The sequence below is a fragment of the Balaenoptera borealis genome (genome assembly GCF_965194805.1).
Source record: "Balaenoptera borealis genome assembly, chromosome: 11".
Taxonomy (NCBI): Eukaryota; Metazoa; Chordata; class Mammalia; order Artiodactyla; family Balaenopteridae; genus Balaenoptera; species Balaenoptera borealis.
The window spans coordinates 93,774,362-93,799,237 of NC_138868.1; the positions used below are offsets into that span (position 1 = coordinate 93,774,362).

A 24,876-nucleotide genomic window follows, 5' to 3' on the forward strand; every position below is an offset into this window, starting at 1 on the left:
CATTTGCTGACTGTGTCCATTACCAGGGCCATGAGTGACAGCCGAGCCCAGCCTGAGGCCCTTTCTTTCGGGGTCCCCACTGGCAGCACTGACTGTCAGGCCCGGCACATATGCGCCCCTGGGGTTAGAGGTTCAAGCACCCAAGCTGCCTGCTATCGGTTCCTGCAGGCGGAAGGCTGGAGGGTGGGGGGAGGGGGCACTCTGGCCCCCGGTGGCTGGAGAGTCGGCCTAAGTAGACCCCTCCCAGCCTCACCTTCACTTGCACCCCACAGTCTTTGCAAAAAGACTGACAAGGGTCTGACTTTCTCCGAGTCCCAGCATCAACCCCACCTGCTCCCGCCCCTCCTCCCCCGGATCCGCTGTACAAATACAGGGCTACTGCCAAGCTGTGGGAACAGTAAATCTTCCTCGCTCTTTTATTCACGCCCTCGCGTCTGCAGACAGTGCCGAGGAAAAACAAACCCCACCAAATCCCCGCGGGCTCTAGCAGTCTGGCGGCCTCTTCTTTGCTCCTCTCTGATCCCCTCCAGGAGGCAGAGGCCAGGAGAAGAGACCGACCCAGCTCTGATGCGGGTGGCAGCTCCCCCCCCCCCCATCCCCTCCTCCTGAGGGAGCTCAGCGAGCACCTGTCACATGCTGAGCCCCGTACCACGCTCTGGGGACCAGAAATCAGTGAGACCTGGAGAAACTGGGCAGTCAGTATTCCTGGCTTCCAGCAGCAGCACTGCATCTGCCTGACCTTCCAGCCCTCCCCCAGACCGCAGAGCTTCTGGGCGTGGCAGGGCCAGGCTGTTTGCTCAAAACATTTGGCAAGATGAGTTGCGGCTGCCCTGGGTGCCGTCTGAGGAACCACCGAGGGGAAGGATGGGCAGCCAGGTCAGCTGCGGCCCCTGTGGAAGGAGGGACTCTCGCTCCAACAGCCTCTGGACCAAGGCAGCATCTCTGCAAAAGAGTCCAGATCTTGAGAATTCCTGGGAGCCTCTCCTCCTGCAACTCTGGGCCACCAGGGAAAGCTGCTTTTAAGCTCAGTCAGACCAAAGGGGGCCTGGAGGAGGCCAAGGGGAGCTGGATTTTGCCTTTTATACGGAAGAGAGGCAATGGACTTAGCATGACCCACTGTCTCAGTTTGCCCAGCACTGCAGGGTTTCTGGGGACACGGGACTTTTGGTGTTACAACCGGCACAGTCCTGGGCAATCCAGGAAGCTGGGGTTCCCCTAACTGAGGGGCCGTGGGAAAGGCTCCACCCTCTGTGAGCCTGACACATGGCTCGGGACAGAGGACAGCTTGGACCCAAGCTGCCCGGTAATGCTTCTGCGGGCGGAAAACTTTCCTCACTACTGGGCCACGTGCAGGAGGAAAGGCTGGAGAGCAGGGGGTCCTGTGGGCAGCTCAGGAGCTGTCAGGGGAAAGTAGGCAGAAGAAAAGTGTCTGCGGACTTCAGGGCAGGGAGGAAATTCCCTCACTGTCTCTAGGGAGCTGGCACCCATGGGGCCCCACCCAAAGCCTGGGGTGTTGGGAAGTGAGCGGGGGAGCCCCTGAGAAAACCTGTCCTTGAACCCTTCGTCAGTGTACATGGGACATGGGGAAAGATGGCTTTAAAATCTTCTGCCTGGTGCCTCATCCTCCCAGGACCCAGAGGGCTGTCAGAGCGCTGTCCTGGAGAGGGCCTGACACAGCAGAGCAAGCTTGTTCCTTTAGATCTGTCCCAGGGAACAAGCTCTTCCCCATGGGTGTCCCGACTGGATGTTGGTGGGGGGCAGATAGATGTCTCAAGAGGCAGCAGAGGTTTGTGTTAAAGGCGGCCTGATAAGGCAGATCCCACGGAGACCCCCTCACCCAGACCCCTTATTTGATAGATGGGAGACCAAACTCCAAGAAGGCTGAGTCACTAGCTCAGGGCAGCACACTCTCCAGTGGTTAAAGACCCAGAAGGGACTGTCCACCATCAGATGTCACAGCCAGAGATTCCTTGGAAGGGGGGATGCACTGAAGATAAGCCCCGCCCTGTGAAAGCCCCCGCCTTCCCGTCACATTAGTGACAGATCACACCTTCTGGAGCCAGGACTCCTCTCTCCATTCTGTTCAGTCCCCAGCGTGGTCCACCCCAGCACCAAGCCCAGGAGAAAGCCCGCCAGCAGATTTCCCTGCCCTGCTCGGCCCTGGGGCTCCGGGGGCCCTGGAAATCTGCAGAGGGTACCTGCAGGCTCCGCCTCTCCCCTTCCTGGCCTCAGAATGTGTAAGAAAGACCAGCTTCGCCTCTCAGTAGGAAGCTGCTCCCTACCTACGATGAGGAGCCTTCCTAGAGGTGGAGGTGTTTAAGACACAGTTTAAAGGGCCATTAACCATACTGGGCTCCAATGAGTTTAGCAGGAAGCAGAAGCCCCAGTGACGCAAGCACAAAGATACATTCTGGTGCGTCTAGGTGGGGAGGTGGGGAGGGATCCAGACCCAGGATGACGAGGGAGGCGAAAGAGTGGGAGCAGGTGTTGGTGGGTTCTCTTTTGAGCAACCAGGAGGGTCCTAAGTACATGGCCAGGAGAGGGCAGAAAAGGAAGAAGAGAGAAAAACAGTGGGGAGACTCAGGAAAACCATCTCCTGACAGCTACTGTACCAGCTTCTAGCATTTACAGCATTTCCAGTTTCGTCCTATGGTGGGTGAACCCAACAACACTTCCAAAAATAAAATGCAGGAAACAGCCTGAGAAATGTTTCCGAGGAATGACAGGGTTGCCCCCTTGTTCACAGCAACTCTCCTAGGAGAAGCAGGACTCCACGGAAAGTCTAACAAGGAGAGAGAGCCTGCACCCCGCTGTACTCTCCAGACCCCCAAAGCACAGGGAAGGAGTAGATGAGAGAAGGGCTCTACCCTGGGCCTGGCAGCCAGGCCCCACCTTCCTGAGAAGTCTCAGGAGGCTGGCAAGCTCTGCCGAGGCAGGTGGGATGCTGAATCCTTGGGGAGAGAGACAGGTTTCCTGCACACAGAAATGCCCTGACTTTGTCAACAATAGGCCCTTGGAGCTCCCTTAGCAATTACTGCCTCACCACTCGGCTTCGTGCCTGGCTGGCCGCTAATAATTTATTGCAAATAAGCCTCATGGCTCCAATAAGGCAGCCGCTTCTCTGCCTCTGAATTCCCTGCAGCGTGTCACACAGCTGGGCACCCAGCTGGTCCTCATTAAAATCCTTCCGGACCTGAATCTTGCTACCCTTCCTTGCTCCCATCTCCAGCCCTGCCCTCCAGCAGCTGGCCCAGGGCACCCACTTTTCCTCACTTTCCTAAGGGCTGGATTGGCAGTTGCCAATACAGGAAGGGCAGGTGAGAGCCTCTGAGTCCGTAGATCTGACTGGTAGCCTGGTGAAAGATACAAGGACCTTCTATAGGTAAACAGGGAATCGCTATTAGCAAATTCTCTAATTAGGGCTCTCTTTATCGTCCTCCTGTGGAAAATACTCATTTGTAACATTTTAAGTCAGACCATGCAGAACTGGAAATCTGTAAGAACATTGCCCAGGAAGGGTCTCTGGCAGGAGCCACTTCCCAGGTTTTGGTTCCCTCACCTATAAAAAAGAGGGATGGCAATGCATGACTGTAGGCAGGTGACTAAACCAACCTTCCCATTCTATACTTCTGTGCAATATTGGACCATCTCGTTCATCTGTGTGCAAAACAATGATGTGGATTTGGCGTAAAAAGACTCGAAGTTCCCATCCTGGCTTTGGCGCTTATTAGCTGGCTGGTCCTGGGGAAGTCACTTCATCTTTCTGAATGAATTTTCTCACCTGTGAAATGGGCACAATAATAATATCTTCACCACACAGATGGTGTGAGATTTAAATGGGATACCACGTGTGAGCAGGATTGATAAACTGTAAAATAGTATCCAAGTGTTACTGATTATTAACAGATCATAATGACTGTGGTAAATAAAAACTTCCCTTTAAATACGCAAACGCCTATGGGCAACAACAGAAACACAAAAAAGATCATCGCTGATGGATTTGCTGGTAACTCTTCCCTGCCCAGGGAGGTCGGCAGCCCTGAAACCGCCTCTTGAAGCGGGGACTCACCAGAGTCGGGTAAGTAAATGCTGATCTCGGGATGGAGGCTGGAGGTCGGGGCTCTCAGAACACAGGGTCAGACCACCCACCACCTGCCAGGGCCTCACCCACGTTGCTTCTGCAGTTGGGCAGCAGATTCCCAGCAGCCACTTCCCCAGCTGTTTTTAAACGACAGTAAATTGTGGCCTTTTTTTTCTAATGCACTTCTTTGAAAAGGAAGCAGACCCTCCAGGAATGAATATTCATTTGTACTACCCCTCAAAAAAATGCTGATAAACTCACGAAAAAGTTGTGTTATTGCTAAACGCTAATTGCATTTCCTTGGGTAAGCACCATAAAAAATTCATTGCAGTTTTTAGAAACAAGATACCAATTGCATTTTAATTGCTAGAGAGGAGAGAGTGGGGGAGAAGCTTAACCAGGAAAATGCTAACTTGGCAGAAACTCAGAAAGACATCTCCCGAGCCAGAAGGCCCAGTCCTGAAACAAGAGCTGAGGAGAGATGGGTCTCGTGGGGAAGCCAGACCCTCCTGGAGGAAGCACTGACTCAGTGGCACTCAGACTTGCAGTATCAGAGCACCTGGAAGGCTGGGGCTTTCTGTTGTCAATCATGACATGTAGATTTAACAAATGTACAGAATTATATGAGCAGGAGTCAGTTCCAGAGCTTTAAGAAACATGTACAGGAGGAAAATTGTAATTCTACTACCCCTTAATGTGGGTGTGAGAGAAAGAGAGAGAATGGGGGTGGGGGGAGGACGGGACCGAGGCCATACATCATTTCACTTTAATACCAGAAGTCCTGGACCAGTTCACAGAACTGTCATTTAAAACCTACACCCTATTCCAACACCAACCAGAGTTTTCTTACCGTGCCCCCCGCCCCCCACCGCCCCAGCAGGGCCAGCCAGAGCCAAGTGAGAGCAGGAAGTAGGTGAGATCGACAGAAGAGTGGGGCGGATCCTGACTCCATGGGCTTAACCTGGGCCGGTCCAGCCTTGACCCCATCTGCCCAGGAGCTTCCCAGCCTGGGTCAGTAGGGAGGCACTTCCCCCACCTGAGAGCGCAGGGAGAAGGCGGGCCCAGGGCATCCCTGAGCATTCTCCCAAAAGATGCGCACAGGGGCTGGGGAGGGGAGGGGGCAGAAGGGCAGGCTCCCGACTTCCGCCAGCACCCTCTTCCTCTCCAGCTGCTCCCTCTCCACCTCTCGGCTCCCCCACCTTCCCAACCCAACCCCAGCTTCTCTCCTGTCATTGAGGCTCTCTGGTGAGATAGAGGGACTGGAAATCAGGGCTGGAGGGGAGAGGCCCTGTGGCCTGGAGGCTGGCCGGTGGGTGGCGACTGTCTCTTGTGCAGCGATAAGAGATCCATGCCTTCTGCATCCGGGGCTGCTGCTTCTCCTCCATCTAGTGGACCTGCCAGAGACCCCAGGAAACATGAGGCTGGAACGCAGTGAGACTGAGGAAACAACAGGACCAGGGGAGGGAGTCCTGGGCTGAAAGAGAAAGGAGCTGATCTACAGAGTGGCTCCACCCTCGGTTAGCCGAGTAACTAGCATTTTAATAAATCACTTAACCACTCAGAACCTTCATTTCCACTTCTATCAAATGGGGCTAAAATATCTGCTTCTCTAGGTTTTTTGTAAGGTTTGAATGAGAAGGTGGACGCATAGGTCCCCTGTAAACTCTAAAGGTTATTATCTACCACCTGCCCTGAGCCCAACCTTGCAGAAGGATGCTTCCCACTATCACACCCTGCATTTGTAAAGTACTTTATACAGATCACGTGCTTTTATACACATTCTCACTTGGCTCTTCCACTGAACGGATGAAGTGGAGTGGCCAGCCCAGGATCACACAGAATGAATCCGTTGCTGAACTCAAACTGCTAAATGCTGAGCTCTCTCCCTAGGGCAGGGAGAGCAGGCACGACCAGGGATGAGTCATGGTCACAAGTAAATACATAATAACACCTGGGCCACTCACTCTAAGCCTAGCGCTGGGCAGGCCTGACCTCATGTAATCGTCACATATGATGGCATATACAGTAGCCACGATGGTTACTACCAGGACACTGAGGTTTACCGAAGTTAGGAATTTGCCACGGGTCCCACAGGAAATGGCAGATCTGGGCTACAAACTCAGGTCAGCTCTTCCTTAGTGAATGCTTAAATTGATAGAATGGATTCAACGTTACAAGCTTCACTTCTTCCTCCTCCCAGTCTGGGAATATTCCCCAGCCCCCAGCAGGGCCCAGGCCCGAGGGATGAGGGTCACGGTTTCCGAGGGTTAGTGGTCCTTCACAAACGGGTGTGCCCCACCTGCCTCCCCCCGACTCACCTGCGCCGTGTCCTGGATCCAGCCCAGGAATTCGGCAACCTTGGCGTAGACGCCGGGGTGGTTGGGCTCTGCGCAGCCGCGGCCCCAGCTGACCACCCCCACCAGGCGCCACGTGCCCTTGTCCAGGCACACCAGGGGACCCCCGCTATCCCCCTGCGGCATCCAGGCCCCGGGACACAGAGAAACAGGCGGTTAGATAGGCCTTCCTGGTGGAGTGGCGGCAGACCAGTCCCCCACCCCCGACCCCCGGGGCCAGGAGTACACACTGCATCCCAGGCGGTCCTGCTCCCAGGACGGATCCCGTCTTGCCTCGCGCCCCTTCAACCCGCAGCGCGCTGCCCACTTGCCTGGGCGCCCCCGCTCGCGGAGAGGGTGTCAGCCGGGCGCCCGGCCGCAGGCCCCGCCCCCCCGCCCCGGGGCCCCGCCCGCCTGCACCTGGCACGCGTCGGCCCTCTGGTCCAGGTAGCCGGCACACAGCATGCGGGGCGTGAGGGCCCCGCTGTACGCGCAAGAGCTGTTGCAGAGCCGGGTGCTGAGCAGGGGCACCACCGTGTCCCGGAGCGTGTGCGACCCGTGGGCTGCGGGAGGCAGACGCGGAGATGGAGGGGCGCAGAGCAAGGCCCGGGAAAGCAGGGCGGCGAGAGGGCCTTAGAGGCCCCGGAGGTGCGGAGGCCCAAAGAGGGGAGCCCAGGATGGCAGCTGTGGCCTCTGGGCGAGGAGGCAGGGGTCCGTCAGACTTGGGGGCTGGGAGCGAAGGGGAGGAGTAGACCCCACACATACACCCTGCTGCTGAGGCCGTGGCCCTCCTGGGAGAAGGGGAGGGGGACGAAGGGGCCTGGGTTTAGGGGAAAACACCAGGTGGTTCTCCCAGAAAGACCCAGGCAGGGGAGACTGGGGCCCCTGGGTCTGGCCAGGGGTGATGCCAGAGGAGAAGGGGGCTGGCGCTGCCCTGTGGCCAGGGGAGGAGGAGGTGGGAGGGGGAGGTGCCTCCCCTTGGGAGAGGATGCCGCCCTGACACCCACACCCCTGTGCGCCCCGGGCCCTGGGAGCTGACTCACTGTGGCTGGGGTCAGTGTGGCCCCAGCCAGACACCCAGCACTGCGAGCCCCTCGGAAAATCCTGCTCTTCAGCCGGCAGGCACACGGCGCCCACGGTGTCTGCGGAGAGGCAGGGGTCCCGGGTCCCACTCCGGCTCGGCCTCCCTGCCCGCGAGCCTGGGCAAAGGACCAGGGCGGGCATGTCCTCCACACCCCCTCCTCAAACAGTCCTGGCTCCGGGCTCCTGTACAGCTGTGCGGGTCAGGCACTGGCCCACGTGGGAGCTACCATTCACGCAGAGGACAGTGTGGAAACTGCAGCGTGCCTGGTGCCCTAGGCCGGGCGGTGTACACACGGTGCATCCCCACCTGGGGCTGAGGGGGGATGGAAACTCCTTCTGGGTGTTTGTACCTAACTTCTCCTAATGAGGACCCATTTTGGATTTTCCCCAGGGCGTGTGGACCCTCTTGGGACATGGTTTCCAAAAGTGGGCGACCTGGCCTGTGGGCGGAGCCTGAACCTGATTTTACGTAATGCATAGACCTGCCGTTAGATAAACGCCACTTCGCTGGGAGAAAGTATTTCCTCCTCGGTTCTCTTTCAGCCCCTCTTCTGCACCAAGGAGAAAGAGTCTGTCTGGTGCTACTCTGTGCCTCTCTTCACGCCTGCCCACCCCGTCCAAGCACAGAGAGAGCGGCCTGACGTGGCAGTTCTGCAGAGCACAGCGCCTAGCTGGGACTTGAGCACTGTTTTGCTTTCACTCTGTGCATTTTTCTGGTTATTATCTATTTACTATAAGTCATATGGGTTCTCCAATTAGGTAGTAACCTAAAGTTTCCCTTTAAATATATCCATGTCAATTTAGAAGCATTAACTGTTGAACAACGGTGCAGAGAGCACCCACATACGGTAGAATTTGTGAACGGCATAGAGCAACCACTGTTGCTGGGGAAACCCAAGGCTCCAGGTAGCAATGGGAGGGAGGAGTGCTGAGTGTGTGTGTGTGTGTGTGTGTGTGTGTGTGTGTGTGTATGTAGGCGTGCACAGGAGTAGGTGTGCATACTTATGTGAGCCTTGCATGAGTGTGTGAGCGTGTGAGGGCATGCACACGTGTGTGTGTGTGTGTGTGTGAGCATGTGTGTCTGTAGGTGAGTGCACTTGGCACGTGCGTGTGGAAGAGCTGCCCTTCAAGGGCAGATGGAGTGGAGGAGACGCTCTGCCCCGGGAATTGTTTGCCTCGTGAACTTGAAGAGAGTCAATTCCCTCTCTAAAGGTCAGCATCCTTATCTACATACACCGGCCTCAGCTCCCTGTCAGGTTTGTTCTGAGGATGGGGTGAAAGAATACTTGGTAAGGTAAATCTTATTAACCGTAACATGGTGCTAGTTATTAACTGTTATCCTATTAACTGTCAATACATAGTTAACTATTATCCACTATAACCCGGCCGGGACCTGGCACCAGCCTGGAGATGGGATGGAGTAGCCTGTTGGGAGATGGAGCCACTGAGAAGCTCTTCTTGGGATCTCGAGGCAAATCCCGCCTGCAGCCCAGATGGGAAAAGGGCCAGAACATTTGTCCCCAAAAGAGCGTGGGGAAGAGTTGGCGCCACCCCAGGTCCAGGTGATGCCAGAGTCCACGACGGTCACCACATGAAGTGAACGTGGGGTTCACAGCACAAGGGGGTCTTAGGAACCCGCGGGGCTCTCACGCTCCCGGCGCCGCCCCTCTCACCTCAGTCTCACCTGAGAAGTGGAGCGGGGTCCGGAGCTGCAGGAGGGCCACGTCATAGTCGTGACTCTGGGCACTGTACAGAGGGTGGGCGATGATCCGCTCCACCACAGCCCCCTGGTGCGTCCTGACCGTGCTGTGGCTGACCAGCCCCGCATGGACCCGCCAGCTGGACTGGCGGGACAGCCTGAAACTGCACAAGGGAGCCGAGCTGAGCCCGGGGGAGGAAGGGGCCGGAGACGTTGACATAAATGAGTTGGTGGGGGGAGGAAGCCAACAAGCGCGGCTGTTAGTGGGGGCCCCATCACCAGGCTGCAAGCTCCCAGGACTCAGGCCTCTTAGAATCCCCCAGCAGCTGGCAAGACACTGGGCATGCAGTAGGTGCTTAATAAATGCTCAGGCACTGATGGAGAGAGAAGTGAGACAGTATGATCATTGGCCACCACCCCTGCACTCTCCAGCATAAGCCCCTTCAAGTTTTACAGCAAACATGGAAGGGCCTTGTGTGATTATCATAGCCCTAAGCCGAGTCAGCAAAGCTTTCCGTAGTGCTGTCTCCCCACTTCCTAAGTGTGATCGCTGGGGAGGCACTTCAGCTCTCCCAGCCACGGTTTCCTCACTATAAGATGAGGATTACACCACCTGCCTTGCCCGCCATCAAGAGAAGAGGGCCAAAGAGCTCATTCATTCCTTCCAACCAGCATTTATTAAGCACCTACTATATTCCAGGCCACGGGGACAAGGCAGGGGAAAAATCAACAAAGGGATTCAGTGGTAAACAAGACTCTTCCCTGCCCCCATGGAGCTTCCAGTGTAAAGGGCAAGAAAGACATTAAACAAATAATTACATGGAAAGTGATTTAATTACAGTGGTGATAAACGTTAAGAAGCATGGAGGGCTGTGAGTGTGAAAGCATCTTAAAAACTTAAAGACCGAACAAAACTAAAGAACCAATATTTGTATTATGACTGCTATTTAGGCAGAGCTGTTCTTGGCACTGAACAGGGAGAATTTCACAAACACTGCCCGGGCCCACTCGCAGCAGACATGGGAGGCGGACAGTTGGACATTGTATACAGGACACTCCAACGGCCAAAGAGAAAATGCTAGGGGGGCACCCTCCCCCCAGCAGCCCCCAGCCTTGCCTGTGCACGCAGTGCGCCGCGGTCACCACCCAGTGCGGGGCCAGCACGGAGCCCCCGCATGCGTGCCGGGCACCCAGGGCCACGCTGGCTTGCCAGGGCCAGCGCCCGGGAGCCACCGCCTGCCCGCCCACTATCTGGGAAGCCAGGGGCCTGGTCCCACACTCTGCAAACAGACAAGCACTGGTGAGATGGAAAGAAAGCGGGGCGGGTGTCAGCACTGTGCTAACGGTCGGGGCCTGTGGTCCAGCGTGGACGGCTCCCATTTATCATTCCTGGCCCTAAGCATGGGGCGGGAAGCTGGAAATGTTGGTTACACATCCACCTGCCCCATCAGGCGGTGCGCTCGCTGAGAGCAGGGGTGGCGCCTGCATCATCTATGGAGCCCCAGGATCTAAGAAAACGCCTGTCCCATAGGAGGGGTCAAATGGTGGCATGTGGACAGATGCGTGGAAGGACAGATGAAGAGATGGCTAGATGACTGGGAAGACGGGTGAAAGGAACTCTGCAAACTGTCTCCCACTTGACCCCTCTTTCCCCATCATCCTTAGTCTCCAGAAGCTGCTGTTTCCCCTTTGGGGCGCCCCCAGAGGCCAGGGAACGTCAGAGGCCAGGGCGGGGAGTGAGGCAAGGAGGTTACCCACCCAAACCAGTGGCTGGTGGTGAATGGGACAGAGGTGTAGACAGGGCTCTGTTTGGGCAGAACTGTGTCTGCAAGAAGGGGCCCTGCAGGCAGGTGGGCAAGGTACCCCACCCCAGAGCCAGCTGAGCTTCCCAGTGGGGATGTCCCACCCTGAGGGCACGGGGGAGACGCCCTCCTCCCACCGCCTCCTTCCCGGACCCAGGACAGGACTCACCAGAGCATCTGAGGGAAACAATTTGACCAGAAGTACAGCTGTCCCTGCAAAACAGAGGCAGCGCCAGCAGGAAGCTGAGCGGGGCCCACCCCAGGCTGCACACCCACCCGAGGGCCTGGGGGAGGGGGGCGTTGTTGGGGGGAGCAGAGGGGGCCTCTCTGTAGCCACAACCACCTGCTTCCTGCCCCCACCCAAGCCCCCAGGCCCCTGCTTGTAGCAGGTCTCTAGAACAGCAGCTGTGCTCTGCCCAGTCGTCCCAGGCACACAGGACTTCGAGGTCCTCCAGTTGGATTTGGGCAGGGCCCAAAGTTACAAATGGAGCGCTCATGACTGTGACAATCGGCTGTTCCCACTAAGGCCCCTGAGTAAATGTGTGCTCAGCGGATGAGTGGGTAAGAGAGTGAGTGAACCGACTCAGTTCTTCGCCCCGTGCTGCTGCCTCAGATGACTCCACTCTCTCCCAAGCCCTTTGCCCGGCCCTGCGTACTCAGATGCCTGCTCTCCTCTTTCCCCTCCTCCTTCTTAGCATAAACCTCAACTCCTGGGAGTTCCCTGGCGGTCCAGTGGTTAGGACTCGACGCTTTCACTGCTGAGGGCCCAGGTTCAATCCCTGGTTGGGGAGCTAAGATCCTGCAAGCCACACAGTGAAGCCTAATATAAATAAATAAATAAAAATTTAAAACATACTGTTAAAAAGAAAAAAAAATCAACTCCTTTTGGAGCAAAGCCCTCTTTCTTGACTTCTCTCTTGCCCCCAGCATCCTAATGCCTGGATTCTACTAGTTTCCCAAATCCACGGCCCCCCGGCTCTCCTGGCAGAGTCAGTCCCAACCCTACTTCCCTTTGCCCATTAAGGTATCTAAGACAGGGACCCCACGTTCCCCTGATCTGCCCACAGGGGACAGGAGCCGGATAGGAGGGGACTGAGGTTCAGGCGGGAACAGTGGTGAAGGGGTGAGAAGGCTATAGAGCAGGGGCAGGAGGAGGCTGCTGGAAAGCTTGAGGACACCCAGACAGGGTGAAACCCACTCAGCTTGCACCCACCCCCAGGATTTGGGGAAGGGGCCATCCCAGAGCCCTCTCTTCTCTGGAGAGTCTCCAGGTTCCAGACAGTCAACCATCTCTCTCCTGAGATAGCAGAATTATCCAAATAAAGTGCGGCAGGGGTGAGAGGGACTAGTTTGGAGACAGGAGCCTGGTTTCAAGACTTGGTTTGGCTGCTTATCAGTTCTGTGACCTTGCACAAGGCCCTTTACTTCACTGAGTCTCAGTTTCCCCACCTGTAAAATGGGAATAGGAGTACCATTTCAAATCCTCTGACAATAACACCCAATCCTGCCATTCTTGTGAGGGGCAAATAAGATGATGTATGTGAAACTTTGTGTGGGCAGGGCTCCTGTGAGCTGAGTTAGTAATTTCTAATTGGGAAATATTCCTCTTTGTTGTCCTATCTCACACCTTCAGTGTCCTCGCCACCAGGCTCTCGTGATAGGAAGATTTTTGCTGGATTGTTCACCAGGAAGTGAGGGGCATCACTCAGCCCCCTGAGAAGCCCTACCTGGGCTGCCACACCTCCTCCGGGAGGCCTCCCAGTCTAGGAGACAGCTGAGCAAACTGCCTGGAGCTGTTGAGCCTGATGTCAGACAGGTTCACTGCCTTGTGGTCTGTGAGTCTTGGCAGGAGAAGGGAATAAAACGGGAGGAAATTGGCTTTAAACTGACGATCGGCACGAGAGATGGGGGTTAAGTATAACCGGAATGTAATACTATACCAGTGTAGTGACTGAGAAAGACTTTGACAGTGACCTCTTCTGGGATTTATATTTGTTAAAAATCAAGGATGTTCAAAGGAGAGAAACAGACTGGGGCACCATCATGCCCAGAGGCCAGGAGATGACCAAAATGACCTCTTGCCATTTCCTGAGTACTTTGATGGTGACAGACAGATAGAGGTCTTCAGTGCTCCTCCCCCACACACCAGCTCTCCACCCTCCCCAGGCCCCAGCTCTGGCCCCAGCTACCTGAGATGCCCAAGGCTCCGGCAGATCCGTACCCCCAGGGCAGAGCTCCAGCCCTCATGGCAGACCAGGAGCCAGTCTGGCCGGGCCCTCACCTGCACTTCCAGCAAGAAGTCCTCGGTGTTTATTCTGAAAGACACTGAAATCACAGTATGAAAGCCACATCCCACCTGCTGTGGGATGGAGGTGCGGCATGGGCAGGGCGAGCCGGACCTGGCCACCATGGGACCTAAAGAGGCCTTCATGATGGCATCTGGGTCACCCCATATCAGGCTCTCTGTTCCCCAGGGAGCCGTCCGGTTCCGAGAACAAAATAACCCCTCTTTGTGCAGCCTTTTAGGTTTGTGTTTTAACCAAGTGCTTTTAAACGTGCTCCATCACTAAGTGTCACAGCAACCCTGTGGGGTAAGAATTCCCATCCTCACATTCTGCAGAGGGAAGTAAGGCACGGAGGTTAAGCGACCCGTCCTAGGTCACAGGATCTGCAAGTGATGGATCCAGGTCTTCTGATTTCAAATCTCATGACAGTACTAGTGATGGTTCCTGTTTATTGAGCATCTGCTTTTTCCAGACTCTGTGCTAAGCCCCTTTTTTTTTTTTTTTTTTTTAACTAGCTAAGGGGGAGATTTGGGGGAATTTTTTTAAAATTTTTTATTTATTTATTTATGGCTGTGTTGGGTCTTCGTTTCTGTGCGAGGGCTGTCTCTAGTTGTGGCAAGCGGGGGCCACTCTTCATCGCGGTGTGCGGGCCTCTCACTATCGCGGCCTCTCTTGTTGCGGAGCACAGGCTCCAGACGCACAGGCTCAGTAATTGTGGCTCACGGGCCTGGTTGCTCCGCGGCATGTGGGATCTTCCCAGACTAGGGCTCGAACCCGTGTCCCCCGCATTGGCAGGCAGATTCTTAACCACTGCACCACCAGGGAGGCCCTGTGCTAAGGCCTTTTATTTTATGCTCTTATTATGCTTACAACTTCATGCAGTAACTATTTTCATCTCCACTTCATGGAGAAGGAAATGGAAGCTCAAAGCAGTATCGGACCCAAAGGCACACACAGCTCGCAAAAGCAGGCTCCAAGCTGACCCTAACTAACCTCTGTAACTGATTCTACCCGCAGCCTTAGCAGCACCGTATCTTCGGATCCTCAACTCTTACCTGGAGGGGAGGGGACAAGATTTGGGTGTGGGATGCGGAGACAACGTGGCGAGACGTTCCCAGCCCTCTGTGCGTTCTTTGCCCCTGGGCCCAGACCCTTGCCGGTCCCAGGCTGGCGCCCCACACACACCTGGCTCCTCTTCCCCACACTGCAGCCTCACGCTGCCCAAAGGGCGAGTCGCCATCTCTCCTGGCAGCCTGGGCTCTTGGCCGTGCCCCAGCTAGAGATCAAGACCGTCCCCCGGGAGTGCTGAAAGCTCTAAATCAGACATCAGCTCTACAAGGCTGGGCCGTGTCCCCACCCTCACAGTACGGGAGACACAGGTGGGTGGCAGCGAACTCGTGGCCCTTCAGTTTGGTCCTCTTGCCCCCAGCCAGAAGGGAGGATCCCAGAGCTGTGCAGGGACCCGGGGCCCAGGTGGGAGTCCTGCGACCTTGGGGCGTGGCCCACCTGCTCTGGGAAGCGAGGGGAGCAGGGCTTCCTCACCGCTGGCCTCCGAGCAGTTCAAGCTCACCTCCTCATCCTGCAGGGTCCCGGGAACAGGCTGAGAGGCAGCCGGCCACAGATACAGTGCTTCAGAGGACAAAAAAGACAAGGAGAGGCTGGGGGAAGGAAGGGCTTCCCCTAGGAGGGGGCCAAGGAGCAGAGCAAGGGACCGGCAGCAGAGGGAGGCAAAGGCAGCCTCCGGGGGACTCCTCACCACCACCCTATCCGAGGCAGGTCCCCCGCAACGTGCAGAAGAGAGCCATGGCTCTCTCAATGTCTCTGTCTCTGTCTCTGTCACTCTCTCTCCCTCTGACTGGGAAAGATCTCTTGGAAAAGTTTGACAAGGGCCTCCCTGGATCATCCACTCGAGCACATTTCTCACTGTAGGACTGAAATGTTCTTCTTTACGCACAGCCCGAGTCCCTCCTGCTGGCCCTTCGCCCCATTTCTAGTTGCTGTCTACTCAGAGTAGATGGAAAAGATGCTCATCCCACCTGCCTTGAACACCTGCTCAGCACCCGTTCCTCTCTCCCAGCATCCCCCAGATCCTGTTCATTGCCCCTCCCCTGCCACTGAAGGTCCCAGCACTGACCTAGAAGCCAGGAGCCAATGCTTGCACCAGCCAGCAACACCAGGGCTCCCAGCACCGCCCAGCCGCGCTGCCCTGTGCACCAGCGCCAGGCCCAAGAGACTGTGGGGGAGGAGGGCAGGGGAGCGTCTGGGGGCCCTGCCTCCGCCTGCCAGCCTCACTTCACCCCGAGACGCCACCCCGGGACCAGACAGCCCCCGAGTCGCGGCGGGAGTTTGCCCAAATGCACCTGCCCGCCTCCCCCTGCCCCATCATCCTGGGGTGGGTAGGGGGCAGAGCTCTGATCACTGGAGCCTCGGAGCCCACTCAAGCCCCCACATGGGAAACAGAGCAAAAGCAGGTCTGGGATAAATAGTGAGACAGCCTCTCACCATCAGTCATTTAAGGCTGACCTGGGAAGATCTGGGGAAAAAGAATCTGGAGGATGTAGGAAGACTGTCCCTTCACTGCCCCCACCCTGTCATTCCCCGATGGCCCGGTCTGGCCTACTGGGTTGCTGCTGGGCCTCGGGCCTCCGCAGTGGATCTCCTGGCTCTGCTCTGAAGATCCAGGATCCTGGACTCTCCTCTGCATCCTGAGCCTCCATGGGGGCTCGGCCATCCAGCAACAGGCTCTGGGGAAACAGCTGTCAGTCACTCACCAAGGAGAGAAATCACCACCGACCACAAGAAGTCCCCACTCTCTAACTCCGGCCGGGCCCTCGTTGCCCCTTGTGAGCCTTTTTGCATCTTGGGGACTCCATGTGTGTTCCCATAGATGCCCCTCGGGCCCCCCTGCTCTCCTGGAGCCCCTAGCCCCGCCCACCTTTCTCTCACACAGCCAGTAAGTGTCCGAGCAGAGACCTGAGCCCAGATTGGGCCAACTCCAATGCCCACACTCTTCACCACCCCCTCACCTTGGTTCCCACCAGCGTGGAGGACATCCACTGAATCCCTGGACATCCCTCCTCAGATCCTAAGATCCCATCCTTCCTCATTCCCTCCTATCTCGGAGGAAAAACTGCCCCTCCCCTACGAACCATGCATTCATTCACCCAGTAAATAGTATTCAGCCCAAGTGGACAGCCCACGGTGGGGGATACTGTAAGGAGTTCAGGGTAAATTAACGTGGACCTCCACAACCGCCGCCTCAAAGAACCTACTTGTGAGTCCTGAAGATAAGTCATGTAAACAAAGCAGCACATGTTCAGTGACAGAAGAGAAGTTCAGTTTAACTAACATTGGAATTCCAAAGGAGAGCTTACTTCTTGTTGGGGAGATCAAGAAAGGCTTCCTGGAAGAGGCAGCCTCTGAGACAGGCCCTCATAGATGAATAGGGTTTGAACTGACATATATAGTCATTGGGTGTTCCAGGAAAAAGGTGTTGAGGAGGCAAAGGAATGGGAGTAAGAAAGCATAGAGTGGTGTAGGTCAGACATTTGCCTAAAATTCATGTGCCATGAAGAAGAGTAATGGAAAGTAAGATCTTGGCAAAAACACTGGACTAGCAGTTCAAAGCTAGGTCTACAGCCTGCTATATGAACTTGGTAACTCATCAGCCCTCCAAATTTCAACTTTCTCCTTTATGAAATAAGAGTGATAACCCCTGCTACACATTGAATAGTCTCCCCCATCTAGCTTTGTCTCCATTCCTTCTCCATGCCAGAGCAATCTTTCTAAAATGCAAACATTAGCAAGTTAACACCATCTTTAAAGTATCTAATGATCTTTGTAGCCTTCAGGGTAAATCCAAATCTCCCTTGCATAGCTCGCAGCATCCTCTGTGATCTCGCCCCTCCTCACCTCTCCATCCTCACCTGGCAGCACTAACTCCTCCACGGCGGAACTCAGGGTGATACTAACACACGTGCCTGTCCTTAGCATCCTCACGCACTCTCACACCACGGAGGCATGGCACCTGCTGTCCCCTTCCCCACATACTGACTCCCATGACCTTGCAAGACTCAGCTTAAGTGTCATTTTTCCAGGAAGCTTTCTTCAACCCAGGTAGCACCTATTGTGGCCCTCTATTATGCTCATTTACTTCTCTCTCTCTCTCCTTCCTCTCTGGTCTAGGCATCCCAGAGTCTAGCTCAAGGCCTAGCACAAAGTGGGAATTCAGTTAATGCACACTGAATAAAAGGAAGGAAGGAAGGAAGGGAGGGAGGGAGGGAGGGAGGAAGAAAACAGATTATGTGGCTGAAAGGGTTTTATAAAGTACAACACAAATATTAAGTATAATAAATAATATATTAATAAGAAATACGTATAAACTATGGATCCTTTCTTTAATGAACTTATAATCCAGTAAAGTAGAAAGAGTCCCTTAAAGTTGAAGTAAGTCCCATCTCCCCTGCAGACCACCTTCCCCTGTCAACAGGGCTTGGTCTAGAGAGAATTCCAAGGGCATGCTCAACCTTTCTTCCTGTCTCAGTATCAAGGGAGCCTGGCTTGAAGTTCAGCCTCTGAACAAACTGGCCTCACCTCGGGTGCTGCCCCACCTCAACATTCACCTGTCCAAGGCCATGTGGTAGCCTGCAAAAATGGTCTTTAATGGTACAGGACTTCTTCGTCCTTTTTTTGAGGAAGAGTTCATGTAACAATGATTTGCTAAGTGCTGCCTACAGGCAAAGCACCTGGCTAGGCATATGGGGGACAAGAGTGGGAAATAAAAGTCACCCCCGGGGAAAACCAAACCAGGAGGTTGACCACACAGGGTCCCCTCTAGGGCCCCCTCTCCTCTGCACCAGAGCTGCCAGAGGAGACTCCTTCCAAGAGCCTAGAATTCCAAGGGTGGGGTCAGGGGTGGGAGTAGAAAGAAAAAGAGGTCAGAGCAGGGTATGGCCTTACCATATGGGTCCGTGGCACCAATGCAAAACCTCAAGGTCTGCTAGGTAACGTTCTGCTCCTGTTCTTGGGTCAGCATTGATTAAATAGCCCGGCCAGCTTGGTTGGAAGATGAGGTCTCCCTAGTTCACACATGGCTTCTCCCTTCACCGTCCTCCACACACACACACACACACACACACACCAGAGAGACAATGAACTCTGCTCAGAAACCATGAATAGATCCCTTGTTGCAAGAAAGGGAGTCAAGGGCTAGCCTGGGCTGGGCAGCCTCAGCCCCTCCCATCAGCTAACTGGAAGCTTAGAAGCAGAGAAAAAGGTTAGGAGGAGGAGGGGAAACCAGCTACTGTTGCTGAGCAACAAGATTCCTTGTGCCAAAAAGTGTGCCCCATGCATGCTGGCACAATCCCCCCACTTCCTGCTGACAGGGCTGTATTCAAGAGACTGATATTAGCATTTGTTGAAATGTTTCTGAGTCCTCTGGATGATATCTCAATTCTGTGTGGGTTGGCTTTTCCAGCAGTCTGGGGCTATCACCATGTTGAAATTGGAATGTTGATGAGGGATCTTTGTGGCCTGTCTCCTCAGGGCTGCACCGGTCACTCCAATGCCAGGGAAATGGGGCCTCTCCACCCCACTGCCCTGGGGACCAGTTCCTATAGGAGACCTCAGTGCTATGTTGCTTCAAAGCACAAGGTGGCCCAGCTGAGCCCGGGATGGGCTGAACACACCTGGGAGCCATATCTCTTTAGTCAAGGAGGAAGAAGAGGTCCCAAGGAAGGGAAAGAGTAGTGTGGCTCCCCTTCCTCCAAATGCCTCTCATAGATCTCTCAGATGAGACAGTTAAGAACAGGGGCTTTAGAGTCAGGCCTTCATCCAACCCCAGTTCTGCCACTTCCCTTACTCAGCCTCACCTGTAAAGTTAGGATAATATTACCTACCTCATAGGGTTTATGCTGGAATTAAATGAGCTACTGAATATAAAATTCTTAGCTTTATAGCTAGTATCTAGCACAGACTCTATTCAGTAAATATTAGCTGCTATTATTATTATTAATGATTACTGTTGAACCTCACTCACAATGAAGGGACAGAGGTCAGCTATGAGTCATAGAAGCAGGAGGAGAACATGGTAGCTGGAGCTGAGAAGCTCTTGGCTAAGTGCTGAGGTCTCCTAGGACAATACTCTTCAGCCTACAAACCTGTATACTTACTGTGTGTCAGGAGCTAGCCTGAGCATAGGGAATGAATAAGTCACAGGCTAGGAGCTTGCAGGCTGGGAGGAGAGACAGGAACAGATATAAAGAACTGTTTTTTTCTTTTTTTGTAAAAAGTGAAATAACAGAAGCTTGAACACAGAGGTATAGGAGAATAAATGAATAGCTGACTCCTTTTCTCAGAGAACCCAGAGAAGCCTTCACAATGGAGGAGACATTTGAGCTCAGTTTTGAGAAATGAGAAGGCAATCACATAGAAGGGCATTTCAAATATAGTACAGAGATGTCAGTGAAAATGGGCAAAGTCCCCCCCAAATTGTCTCCTCCATAGCAATGAGAAAACTGCAAAAAATTTGTCAGAATTAACTTTTTTAGAACTCTGGAAATTAACCAAAGGCTTATAACAATATGGGAAGAGTTTATTAGAGAAAAATGACAGACCACAGCTAACATCATACTCAATGGTGTAAAGCTAAAAACTTTTCCTCGAAGATAAGGAACAAGACAAGGATGCCCACTATTGCCACTTTTATTCAACATAATATTGGAAGTCAAGTCAAGTCAAACTGGGCAAGCAAAAAAATAATTAAAGGCACCCAACTTGGAAAGGAAGAAGTAAAAACTGTCCTTATTTGCAGATGACATGATATTATATCTAGAAAACTCTAAAGAGTCCATCAAAAAGCTGTTAAAATAAATGAATTCAGTAAAGTTTCAGGATACAAAATCAATAAACAAAAATCTGGTGTGTTTCCATAGACTAATAACTATCAGAAAGAGAAATTAGGAAAATGATCCCATTTACAATTGCATCAAAAAGAATAAAATGCCTAGGAATAAATTTAACCAAGGAGGTGAAAGACCTGTACACTGAAAACCATAAGACATTGATAAAGAAATTGTAGAAGACACAAATAAATGGAAAGATATTTTGTGCTCATGGATAGGAAGAATTAACATTGTTAAAATGTCCATACTACCCAAAGCAATCTACAGAGTCAACACAATCCCTATCAAAATTCCAATGGTATTTTTCACAGAAATAGAACAAACAATCCTAAAATTTGTACAGAACTACAAAAGACTCTCAAATAGTCAAAGCAATCTTCAGAAAGAAGAACGAAACTGGAGGCCTCACATGCCCTGATTTCAAACTATATTACAAAGCTATAGTAATCAAAACAGTATAGCACTGGCATAAAAACAGACACATAGATCAGTGGAACAGAATAGAGAGCCCAGCAATAAACCCATGGTCGATTCATTTGTGACAAAGGAGGCAAGAACATACAATGAGGAAGGGTAGTCTCTTCAATAAATGGTGTTGGGAAAACTGAACAGCTACATGTAAAAGAATGAAACCAGATCTTATCTTACACCATACAGGAAAATCAACTCAAAATTTATTATAGACTTATATATAAGGCCTGATACTGTAAAACTCCTAGAAGAAAACACAGGGAATGAGCTCCTTGACACTGGTCTTGGCAATGATTTTTTGGATTTGACACCAAAAGTAAAGGCAACGAAAGCAAAAATAAACAAGTGGGACAACATAAAATTAAAAGGCTCTGCACAGCAAAAGAAACCATCAATAAAATGAAAAGGCAACATGTAGAATGGGAGAAAAATTTGCAAATTATATATTTCATAAGAGGTTAATGTGCAAAATATACAAGAACTCATACAACTCAATGACCAAGAAAAAAAAAATCCAATTTTAAAGTGGGAAGAGGATCTGAATAGGCATTTTTCCAAAGAAGACATATAAATGGCCAACAGGTACATGAAAAGGTGTTCCACATCACTAATCATCAGGGAAATACAAATCAAAACCACAATAAGATATCACCTCACACCTGTTAGAATGGCAGGCATCAAAGAGACAAGAGATAACAAGTGTTGGTGAGGATGTGGAGAAAATGGAACACTTGTGCACTGTTGGCAGAAATGCAAATTGGTGCAGCCACTATGGAAAACGGTATGGAGGTTTCTCAAAAAATTTAAAATAGAACTACCATAAGATCCAGCAGTCCTGCTTTTGGATATATATCCAAAGGAAATGAAAACAGGATATGGAAGACATGTCTGCACTCCCATGTTCATTGCAGCATTAGTCACAGTAGCCAAGATGTGGAGAAACCTGTGTCCATCAATGGATGAATGGATACTGAAGATGTGGTCTATATTTACAATGGAATATTAGTCAGCCATGAGAAAGAAGGAAATCCTGACATTTGCAACAACAGGAGTGGACCTTGAGGGCATTATGCTAAGTGACATAAGCCAGACAGAGAAAGACAAACACTGCATGGTATTGCTTACATGTGGGATCTAAATAAAAAGTCAAACTCACAGACACAGAGTAGAAAAGTGATTGCCAGTCTGGGGGTGGGAGAAATAGGGAGAGGTTAGTAAAAGTGTACAAAATTTCTGTTATATGATGAATAAGGTCTGAGCATCTTATTCCTCTTATAATTAATGTAAGTTATAACATGGATGACTATAGCTTATAACGATGTAATATATAACTGAAATTGGCTGAGACAATAGAACTTAAATGTTCTCACCAAAAAATGAAAAGGTAAATATATGAGGTGATAGATGTGTTAATGAACTAGACAGAAGATACAGATAGCAAATCATGATGTACACTTTAAATATCTTACAATTTTACTGGACAATTATACCTTAATAAAACATTTTTTAAAAGAGTGATTCTAGATTAAACTGAGGTTAGCCTCTTCCTGGCTGTTGTCTTTGCCTGGCTGTCCAAGAAGTCTCTCTTCTTTATCTCTCTGACACTCCTTCCATCCAAGATGAGCCATTCTGGGTTGCCCTGGCCATTTCCCTGGTTTGGACAGAATACCCACCTCTAGAATGAGGTAGCAGGAGCCTAGGGTTTGAAATTTAAGGAGGCACTCGCTAGCAAACGGACTGTCAGCACTTGATTACCTTAAGAGTGATGCCTTCTTAAATCATGTGCCCTAGTGTGCCTTATCGGAAACCAGCTGAAGCAGAACCCCTGTGTGTTCTTCCCCTGGTAATTCAGATGCAGTCTCACCTTAGTCCTGGCCCTGCTCCCTGGCCTCCTCCCCACTGATACTCCCTGACACCCCAGTACCGCCTCTATGGATGAGCCTTGACTCCTGAGCCTTGAGACCCTTGCTTTTTCTCCTTCTTCAGCCACTATTCTCAAAAACAACAAGGGCCTTTTGCAACTGCCATTCAGCTGGGCTCTGACACCTCCAGACAGATAACACTGTGATCTTTCTCCTCCACCCGAACGGAAAGACCCACTTGCAGGTTATACAGAATTCCCAGACCTATAAAGTTCTTTTAAAGAGACCACTGAATCTACCATCTCTCCTATCAGAGGAGAAAACGGATTCTCTGAAAGGTGAACAAGCCACAGCATATTGGAGGCCATCCAAGCCCAAGTCTCCTGACACCTGGTCCAGGGTCTTCCCCACTCCCATACATGCCCCACAAGCCACTTATTCACTAAACAGGCAGGCTTAGAGAGAAGAAATTCCGCCTGTGGACCACAGCTCCAGCCAATGCCTATGGAGTTCCATCGTGATCATGATCTCCCCTTTGTGTCTGCCAGTGAATGACAGCTTCAGCCCTTGTTTGTGGATTTAAGCCTGCCCGTGATCTTCTCTGACTGCCTCCCATACGGTTTTCAGACTTGCTTAAACAGCCTCCATAATCACTCTCTCTTTATCCTCTGGAGAGGGAAATGTTAGTGCTCCAGGTGGAAAGCCTGCATGGTGTAAGACGCAGGCTGGAGATTCTGGAACGTTCTGTACATCCCCCCCAGTCCCATCCCACTCCCTTCTTTGGCTTTGTCTACCAACAATGCATCCCCCATCCTCACCCAGTCTATCTGTAGCATGTATGCACGGTATCCCCGGATCCCCTCCCCACCTCCTTCAAGTTCAGTTTGGATCATCCCACTGAGGTTAGTTCAAGCCACCAGACCCTCTACTGCCATCCCACAGCCTAATGAGGCCCAGACACATACCCTTTCCATCCAGCCCTCTGGAGAGTGGTTTTCTCAATGAAGAAATGAATGACTCCTAAGTCTAATAAGAGGGAAGCTTTAATGAGTGAAAATTGGGAAAACGCTAGATCCAGTTACCTTATTCCAGACCATCACTGCATATCGATAAGTAGTGAAGAAACCCCAAGTGTCTGTTGCCATATTGCTTGCTTTGGATACAGAGAAATGGATACAAATGTATTTAGAAGGAAAAGAAATCTCTGTGGTCTCATATGGTAATCAGCTGCTTACTCATTAGCATACTGTCTCTGAGTACTCTCTTCTGTCTTGTTATTCTGACTGAAGTCTAGAATAGGGGATGCCCAAGGAAGTGTGGAGGGCAGCCCCTCAGAAGGGTCCTAAAGGGCCTGGAGGTGACTCTTACTCAGTCTTCTCCCCTCACTGCCCCCTTCCCTCTCCAGCAAGACCCCACTGGCAAGAAGTTTGAATTTTTCTTGGCAAGTAGAAATCTGGACTATCTTGGGCTCATCTTTGTCTGCTTCCAACTCCTCACCTTCCATCAGTCATTCAAACTGGCCATCTCTCAAATCTACCCCTCTCCCAAACCCACAGCCACCTGCATGACCATCCACCAGGATCTTCCCCAGAATGACTGTAACAGCCACCCAGTTGATCTCCTGCCTCCAGTCTATTCCATTCTAATCAGTCTGTACTCTTACTTCTTTTCAGCCAATCCAGATGCTCAAGTATCAATATGGAAGGATAAAATAAATGAAAATGGATCCTTCTTTTTTCTACCGTGCTGCCAAAGTAACATTTCCTAGAGCAAGTCTAAATAGATGAAAAACCTTCCATGGCTCCCCAAGGTCCCGTGATAAAAGCATTCATTCATTTACTCATTCATTAATTCAGCAGTCTAGAATAGGGGATGCCCAAGGAAGTCTAGAATAGGGGATGCCCAAGAAAGTGTGGAGTTGGTCCTACCAAGTGCCAGGCACTGTTCTAGATTCTGGAGTTACATTAATGAATGAGTCAGGCAGAGCCCCTGCCCTCAAGGAATTTATAGTCTAGCTCCGTCAAGCCAACAATTAGAGTGCAGTCTCTGATGGGGAAGAACAGGGTGTGGTGGGAGCACCTAACTTGCACCCAGGGTGTCCTCAGCATGGAACGGAGGGTTCTTTCCAAGTTTACCCAACATACTTTTCTAGCCTCATCTTCTTCCTCCCCTTAAGCCTTTTCCCATAAGCCAGTCACTAGTCCTTCTTAGATTAAACCACAGCACCTGTGTTCATGCTGTCCCCTATTCCTGAAATACCCTTCTCCCTTTTACTAATTAATTATTTTAGTCCATCAGTCAGCCAATATATATTTATTGAGAATGTACTATGTGTCAGGCACTGTGCAAACACCAAAG

At 52.0% G+C, this 24,876-nt stretch overlaps 1 protein-coding gene across 11 annotated transcripts; it reads right to left on the bottom strand.

Annotated features, from left to right (window-relative positions):
* Positions 1 to 387: 387 nt before the first annotated feature.
* Positions 388 to 24,371, bottom strand: TMPRSS5 (transmembrane serine protease 5). Of its 11 annotated transcripts, XM_082342104.1 has the most exons (13): positions 18,243 to 24,371; positions 15,904 to 16,027; positions 15,418 to 15,516; positions 14,790 to 14,912; positions 13,188 to 13,323; positions 12,726 to 12,839; positions 11,168 to 11,211; positions 10,314 to 10,476; positions 9,182 to 9,360; positions 7,458 to 7,556; positions 6,835 to 6,977; positions 6,400 to 6,552; positions 5,382 to 5,475 (listed from the first exon to the last, which is right to left on the bottom strand). In XM_082342104.1, the coding sequence occupies exons 1-13, from the start codon at positions 18,243 to 18,245 to the stop codon at positions 5,467 to 5,469; spliced, it is 1,389 nt and encodes a 462-aa protein (XP_082198230.1). In that variant the 5' UTR covers positions 18,246 to 24,371; the 3' UTR covers positions 5,382 to 5,466. The 11 variants fall into 11 exon arrangements, 8 of the variants coding, with proteins under 8 accessions (XP_082198227.1, XP_082198223.1, XP_082198224.1 ...); XR_014231553.1 differs by lacking the exons at positions 10,314 to 10,476; positions 18,243 to 24,371 and adding an exon at positions 388 to 3,781 and having other exon boundaries at positions 4,070 to 5,475; positions 14,790 to 15,214; positions 15,871 to 15,961; XR_014231554.1 differs by lacking the exons at positions 10,314 to 10,476; positions 18,243 to 24,371 and adding an exon at positions 388 to 2,973 and having other exon boundaries at positions 3,613 to 5,475; positions 14,790 to 15,214; positions 15,871 to 15,961.
* Between the last annotated feature and the right edge of the window lie 505 nt (positions 24,372 to 24,876).

Coding starts and splice junctions, on each gene's coding strand:
- TMPRSS5 (XM_082342097.1), bottom strand. Junction 12,840..13,187: donor CGGAGCCTTGGGCATCTCAG/GTAGCTGGGGCC, acceptor TCTCCTGCCAAG/ACTCACAGACCACAAGGCAG. Junction 11,212..12,725: donor GAGGAGGTGTGGCAGCCCAG/GTAGGGCTTCTC, acceptor TCTGTTTTGCAG/GGACAGCTGTACTTCTGGTC.